This window comes from Atta colombica, unplaced genomic scaffold, assembly GCF_001594045.1.
Source record: "Atta colombica isolate Treedump-2 unplaced genomic scaffold, Acol1.0 scaffold277, whole genome shotgun sequence".
Lineage (NCBI taxonomy): Eukaryota > Metazoa > Arthropoda > Insecta > Hymenoptera > Formicidae > Atta > Atta colombica.
Genome location: NW_017259378.1, coordinates 1404011 through 1412430, shown reverse-complemented (window position 1 = coordinate 1412430; position 8420 = coordinate 1404011). Strand labels below are relative to the sequence as shown.

Genomic DNA, 8420 nt, shown 5'->3' with positions numbered 1-8420 from the left:
AATAATTAATAATAATTTTAAATGGAATATAAAACGCTGACTGCATTTATACAAAGAAACACATGATTACTTCCATCTTTATAATTATACATGAATCGTACAAAAATAAAATGCACAAAAAATATTAAATATTTTTTTATTTATACTTTGATTGCATAAAACATTATTAGTTATATAGTTCACATATTAATTTTTTCTCTCACACAAAGTTTATATATATATAGGGATTGAATAAAATCTTAAAGATATTGTACATACGATGCCTTTTGTAAATCGCATTATATATACAATATATAGATTATTATTAAATTATCTTTTACAAACTTTGTTATAATCTCACATAAATTTTTGCTTATTTATTTGTGCTTGTAGTATTATAACTAAAACAGTCACAACAGATGAGATGAACTAAAATTAAATACATATAAATTCTTTTTTAAATATTTGTCAATTTGAAGTACGCAATTATATGATAAATATAACATACCCCGTGAAGAAATTTGAAACCAAATTGGAAAAGTCCAATTCCACAGAATCTAAGTGGGGCATAAACTATTCGTAATGAAAATTGTGAGATCTATGTAAAAACATATTATTTTAATGCATATCTTTTGATTTTTATATTTACTTGTACATTTAATATTTACTTTAATAATAATTTTAACGAATTTATATTTTAAAACTTACAATTCCACGAATTTCAATATCACAAGTAACATGATATGATAATCTATTTAATATATCTGCTGTTGCTTTCGCCTAAAATTGTAATATATGATAAATGTAATTATTAAAGAATGTAATAAAAAAGAAATTTCTAATTTAATTTTCAAATTATATATCAATAATAATTTTTGAATTTATTTCACATATATTGTAAACAAATTTTAAATTAATGTTTTCTGAAATTTAATGTAATTTGATCTACCTTGGTGGTAACTGTTTCACACATATAATTAATGAGCAGGAATTTAAACATATGATTAAACATGCAGAACGTGTGAAGCGTGATAGTCATTATTTTAGCTTTGACATAATTTTCGATAAGTACTGGATAGAGAAGTTCGCGTAAGTCAAACGCTATCCAACCAAAATAGCATACCATTTTGATAGTCATTTGGGTTCCAAATATTGAGTCTATTTCATGGGTTATTTTGCGTAGCTCTAAGTAAAGGTGTCTGTATACAGAAATTAACTGTTATAAATGTTATATTTTTTTCTATGATCGTCATTAAAGAATTAACATATTAAAATTTCTTACATAGTGATCCACATAATGCATTTGCTGCTTGATGATTTCGAAAATCTATCTTGATAAGGATATATTCTATTATTTTCCCAAGCCCGTATTATCTTGTGTCTTTGATTTTTTATCAAATTCCGAATATGCTCATTGATTTGATCAAATTTTAATCCTATGTATCTAATGTATAAAAAAGTAGATGAAAAATAAAATTATTTGAAACAGTAGCTACTTCTAAGTCAGTATTTAAAAAATCTTCATTTTAGGAAATATTCTTTTATTACTATTTAGTTTTATATATTTATATATTTATATATTTATATATTTATTATTATTTATATAAATAATTACAGTCATAAGATAAAGATATAATTGTAAGTATATATAAAACGTGTATTAACTCGAGGATAGTTGCATTAATCAAATCACCCATAAGATTAATATGAAAACAATAATCTCGTAGAAAGCTGAAATACATATTTGATGCCATAACCTCATCATATTCATTTCTCAATGTTAAACTTGAGCAGTATGTTGTTAATATAACTATGACGATCCATCCTAAGGCATACCACATTACTTTTCTGTGTAGCTTGTCATAATCTGTCATTGTTCCTAATTTAAGCAATGTGTTGTCGATAGTATCAATTCTCTTCAAACAATTTTGGAATTTCTGTCACAAAAATAGAATATGAAATAAATTAATAAATATTATGATAAATTCCAATTGAAAGAACCCAGCTGCAACTCCTGTAAAGTATTGTCATGATAACCATCACTAATGGTAATTGATTTCTATTCTTAGGATTATTTTAAAATCAACGAAAAGATATATTACTATGTGTAATTAAGATTATAATTTATTTTGTTGTTACTTTTGTGTAATTTAAGCGTTTATAAAATAAGCTTTTTTCTTTATTTCTTTTCTTGGTTTCTTTTCATAAAAAAATCGTTGTATGTATATCATATTAGGAATTCTTTTTTCAAATTAGCAAAATTTACAATTTTGATAAAAACTTTTACATACAACAAAGTATAGCTATTGATTGCTAATTTTTGGCGATAAAAATTGAATATGTTTCCTATAAGTTTGACATAAAAACAGAAATTAAAATAATAAAGTAAATAAATTAGACGCCTTTAGAAAAAAGTATCATATTAGATGCATCTTTATTTTATGATTAAGTAATTTTAATGTGTATATTAATATACACATATATCCTGTGTTTAATATTCAAATTGTCCAAAAATCACCTGCGTTCTGTTCACAAAATTTATTTTATTGATCACTTTTTAATGAACAATAACCGATAAAAACTAAAACGTCTCAAAAGCATTCAGTATGACTGGTTTGAAAACGTATCTACACTATCCCCGAAAAGTTTCCGGACATGGAACTTAAAATTGTATAATATTTAGGTGTAATTCGAAAAAATCATCGCAGAAAAAAAAGCATTTTGAAGTTTGAAACTTATATGCTTTTGACTTTTCAAAAAAATCTTTACAATTTTATATTATAATATCACATTGTAATATTTTTTATAATTATGTACATTTTAACAATGCGCAGTTTGATAAAAATTTTTTTTTTTGAAAAGTTCAATATTTTTAAAAAACAGTAGAAAAATTTACCTCCGAAATGTGTTTTTAAAAATTTTCTTATGATTTTTCTTGACTGAATTATTGAAACTAAACCTGCATAGCTTATAACATTAAAATTCGGTGAAATGTCATCGTAAAAAATTAAAGAAGCATTTTAAAGCTCGAAGTTTATATTTTAACAAGCTTTTGATCGTTTTTAAATTTAATTCTAAGAATTGAGAAGATAAAAAATTTTGGTGATGATTTTTTACCAAATTTCATCGTTGATTATTTAGCAATGCAAGTTTAACTTCAATGTTGAATATTTCAGTCAAAAAAATTATAAGAAAATTTTTAAAAAAGCATTTTGGAAATAAATCTTTGAACTGTTTTTCATAAATGTTAAACTTTTTGAAAAAAATTTGTTATCAAACTGCGCACTATTAAATATGTAATTTTAAAAAATACAACAATGTGATATTTGTTACGATACAAAACTAAAGACAAAATTTTTTTGTAAAGCGATCAAAAGTACTAAAGTATAAATTTCAAGCTTTAAAATGCTATTTTATTTTTTTGTCTGCGATTTTTTACAAGTTACAATGACCTGAATATTATACAATTTTAAGTTTCATGTTCAAAAACTTTTCGGGGGTAAGGTATATTAAGATTAATGTATTTTGGTTGATTTTCCTCGGAATATTTACAGTTTTTATTATTAAACAAATGTAGAATTTAACGTACTCTAAATTATAATTTTTATATATTTATTTCTAGGGAATGGAAGAGTTACTTTTCAATTACTTTTACAGTTACTTTGTATAATAACAATTTGATAACAATGTTGCAATTTTTTATGATTGTAATGATGATCAATTATAAAACGCTGAAGTTACGCCTTACTTTTGAAAAAAGTAATAAATAATGAGTAACGTTGTAAAGTTACACGTTGCATTACAAGGTATAAGTTGCATTAAAAAGTAAAAATTAAAAATTGCGAGTTAAAAAGTAAAAATTAAAAATTGCGAGTTACTTTTTTCAGTAACGAGTTATTTTTTTCAGAAACGAATGACGTCCAACTCGTATAAGTAACTATTGACTGCTTCAACTTTGATGTTATATAATCATCATGAGAAATTCGCAACATCATTACCAAGTTATTACAATTAGGTATCTAACGTCACTAACAATAAGTAATAGCAGCTATAGTAATTAGTTACTTCCATTCCCTGTATTTTTTATCAATGTAATTCTGTAGATAAGAGTATGTTTAATCCTAATAATTAGGTATATTATAACAATTGTTTTTTATTCATAATATTACATTTATGGCAATTTGTTACCTTGTCATGGTATATTCCAAACATGATTGACATTATCATCACAGGAATTTCTAGACGATGACCAATATTGTCCGCAAAGGACATATAAGAAGAAGTAAATGCATATAATGCGAGGAAATAGTAAACTGACCAAAATAGCAGTACATACATGACACTAAACCATAATCTTGAATGATTAAATATGGCAATTCTTAAACCAAATACATAACTCATTATTAAAAGTGGCTTTAAAATCGTACGAATACTTTTGATCATTGCGCATATAGTTTTTATTTCAAACTGTGCTTTTGTTGATCAGTTGGAAGTATAAATTGAATCGAATGAGAACATATAGTATAGATACAATTTCAGTTAAAGCACTTAGGAATATTGAAGTAATTATAGCCTATATGCCACAATTTATGTCCATTATTTATTGAAATTTATGAATGGGAATATTATTTTTACTCATATATGTTTATATATAAATGCTATGAATATTCTGACAGTTTTGTTTTTTATTTTTTGTTTGTTCTTTTTGTAATATATATTTGAGAGTGTCATTAAACATCAGTATCAATTTTAATTGCAAGTTATTAATTGCAAATTTATTAACTGCAACCGCAGTTGTAACAAATATATAAATAATATACATACAAACATTATAAATATATTGCAATTATGTGTTGTTTCTCTATATTATGTATAAAAATATATTTATGTAATGATGTTCCCAGATAGCAAAGCTTGCGGAGACAGATTTTGAGTAGAGCAAGCTATCGATCTTTGAAGGCAGCAAATTATTGCATATAAAATTTGTGCTATTTACCAATGTCAGCAAATTGTTAGAAATAGGACAAAACCTATTGGCATGTTTTGCCAGCAGATTGCCTGCAGAAACCGAGGAAAATTTTGCAGTTTTTTTTCAGTTTCTGCCAGTTTGCCGTCAGATTCCCAATATGCGTAGATTCTGTTTTTGTCACTATTTTGCTGATATAACATGAGTAAGCTCAGTTGATAAATCTATCAAATCAGATCAAATGCGGACACAAATGACTAGGATTTTGTAATAGGAATTTGATCGAATTCGCTGCTAATTTGCCCGCAAACTGCTAGAATTTTGCAATCAGAGTTTGTAATAAGAAATTTATAAGCAGATAATTTATGTAAAAACATAATAAAAAATAATTTTATGTTTATTGCATAAAATGCTATTAATTATTATTTATATTTAATAATAACAAAAATTTAATAACATCTTTTTTTTATCTCTTAAAATATAACTTTCTTTTCTTGCACTTTCTCTCAGTTCTAATATAGAAACATTAAAATTGTAATATAAATAAAATTGTAAAATAATATACTTTATGAACATCATATGTGCATTATTATCAGATCAAATTTTTGTAAATTCTATTATAGTTTAATAAAATGTTTACTCATGTGCTTGCATGTATATTACTATACCTAAATTTGAAGCAATATACATAATAAATTAAAAAATGAGATCAAAATATGAGTATCTTTTTAAATATTTGTTGTTGTTGTTAAAGAGGTCTCATATAGTATATTAGAAGATCGAAAAAAATGGTGATTTTTTTTAAAAGGAAGACTAATATTTATTGTCTTAGAATTTTATGCACGTTTTGATATAACTTGTAGAGTATGTAAGAACTGAATTTATAACAAAGAACTTCGAATTTCATTGTAAAATTTTAGAGAGAATATCCTTGAAGAGTTGTACTATCGATTTATGAAAAAAAAACCGATTTTGTTTAACCTTCTAATGTATGAGACCCCTTAACTAAGTACTCCATAACAATAATACAGGATCTTAACTTTATAATATATACATAATTATATCATAAATATGTATAATGTATTCTGTTAAGAAATTTAATTTCAAATTAGAAAAATACGATTTTACAGAATTTGAATAATGTATAATTTTTAAATTATTTTTTAATGAAGACTATGAAATCTGTATTAACTAATGTATAATATAGTTTTTTAGCAGAGTATAATCTGCAGTATTTTTACTCCAGTGATGCAGAAAAAATTAAATAAATTATTGTAAATAAAAATAAAAATTAATTATAGCAAAATATGATTTTAACTGGATAATATTTAATATAATTTTTGCTTTATAATAACTATTTTTTACGAACTTTTAGATGTGCAATTTTATTGAAAAACCCTATAATAAAATTATATGAATACAATGATGTTAATTAAAATCTTAGTTTTTTAGATAAGGAAAGATCGTCGATATCGACGTAACTACTTTATTTTTAGACAATATTTCTTAAATAAAAGGTAAAAAAAAATTTTTTTACCTTTAAATACACAAATACAAACTAAAAATATCTTCTATCAGATAATATAAGCAGTTTTTTTATAATACTTGTAATTTTACAATAATTAATTTTTTCGTAAGATAAGCAGAAATGAGTCTGACAAAATGGGCTTCAAAACTGACACAGTAGACAATAATGCTACGTATTCCTATTTTCCCTTTCCTATTTTTTTTCTTTTACATTATTTATATAAGGTACAAGTGAATGTATTATATATAAGATATTCCAGAATTTTTTCATTTCATTATAAAATGTTATTGAATTATATACATATTATTTCACACTGTTCTGATATGTAACGCGATAGTTTTTTAGAGTTTTTCCATATATGCTCACCTCTAAAAGAGTTAACATTACAAAGCAATATTATAAAAATTAAATTAGTTCATAATTGTTTTACAGATAGATGTGGCGATTTATACTGCAACCTGATTTTAAATTTAAAATCGTATTATGAAAAAACTAAAAAAAATAATATAAATAAAACTGATTTAGGAAATTACAAGCATTTAAAATGACGTAATATTATCAATAATATATTATCAATAATATAGTTACTATTATTTAAACTACGCAATTTGTAAAAGAAAATCGTAAGAATTTTATTTTCGCATTCATAGAATTCATAAATTTCTTTTTAGCTGATTTGATAGAACAAGCCACAAATTCAGCCACGAATTATGAGTTTGTACTTTTTAAATGAGCTAAACAGATCATGATTTTATTAGTATTAATAAAATACAGTAACTAGTTTCTGAGAAATAAGAGGGTGTCACTTTAGGAGACCTATGTCAGTATTGACGACTTTCCTCTATATGTACATAGTAAAAAACATTTTGTACTTATGTTAAAACGAATTTTTGTTATAATTTTTGTGAATTTTTAACATATCCGAATATTAATTTAATATAATATAATCTTGTTATTTGAATATTTTACATTAAATTAAAATGGAGTATATAAAAACATCTTAGGTGACTGTAAAAAAAAAACATGATTATCCCCCTATTTATAATTAAAAAAATCAAACGAAAACAAAATAAACAAGAAATATTAAATGTTTTTTATCTTTTTTATTGTATAAAACATTATTAGTTATGTTTTCATATATATTAATTTCTTTCAAAGCTATAGGGATATTGAATTAAATTCAACCAGAAGATATTGTATATACAATGCAAAAATCACATTACATTGTACTTATATATATAAATTATCATTAAACTATTTTTTACAAATTTTGTAATAATTTTATATAAATTTTTACTTATTTACTTGTGTTTGTAGTATTATAACTACAATGGTCGCAACAGATGTGAAAAACTAAAATTAAAGATAATTTGTAAGATAATTTGTAAGTTCTTTTTTAAATATTTATCACAAATTTGTAGTACAAAACATTGTATGATAAATATAATGTATCCTATGAAGAAATTGAAAATCAAATTGGAAAATTCCAATTCCATAGAATCTAAGAGCGACATGAACTAATTCGTAATGAAAATTGTGAAATCTGTGTAAAAAATATATTAGTTTAATATTTTTTGTCTTTTGTATTTATATTTCAATTTATATTTTTAATATTTACTTTAATAATAATTTATTTATATTTCAAAACTTACGATTTCATGAATTTCAATATTACAAGTGACATATGATAATCTATTTAATAAATCTGCTGTAGCACTTGCCTGAAATTGTAATGTATGGGTGAATGTAATTGTTAAAGAATGTACTTAAAGGAACTTCTAATTTAATTTTAAAACTATATATCAATAATTTAAAACTATAATTAGCATAGCTCTGAGTAAAGGTCTGGATATGCATACATAAATTAAATTTTATTTCATGTATACTGTTATTTATAAACTTATTATATATTTTTCATATTATATATTTTTCAATGTTATCGTCATT

The 8420-nt window shown here is 23.3% G+C and overlaps 1 protein-coding gene across 1 annotated transcript; it reads right to left on the bottom strand.

Annotated features, from left to right (window-relative positions):
* Positions 1 to 336: 336 nt before the first annotated feature.
* LOC108689792 lies at positions 337 to 1117 on the bottom strand. The gene is made up of 4 exons (XM_018196727.1): positions 929 to 1117; positions 688 to 759; positions 488 to 577; positions 337 to 408 (listed from the first exon to the last, which is right to left on the bottom strand). The coding sequence occupies exons 1-4, from the start codon at positions 1115 to 1117 to the stop codon at positions 337 to 339; spliced, it is 423 nt and encodes a 140-aa protein (XP_018052216.1).
* Between the last annotated feature and the right edge of the window lie 7303 nt (positions 1118 to 8420).

Coding starts and splice junctions, on each gene's coding strand:
- LOC108689792 (XM_018196727.1), bottom strand. CDS start 1,117: ATGACTATCAAAATGGTATGCTATTTTGGTTGGATAGCGTTTGACTTA. Junction 760..928: donor GTGAAACAGTTACCACCAAG/GTAGATCAAATT, acceptor TTACAATTTTAG/GCGAAAGCAACAGCAGATAT. Junction 578..687: donor ATATTGAAATTCGTGGAATT/GTAAGTTTTAAA, acceptor GTTTTTACATAG/ATCTCACAATTTTCATTACG.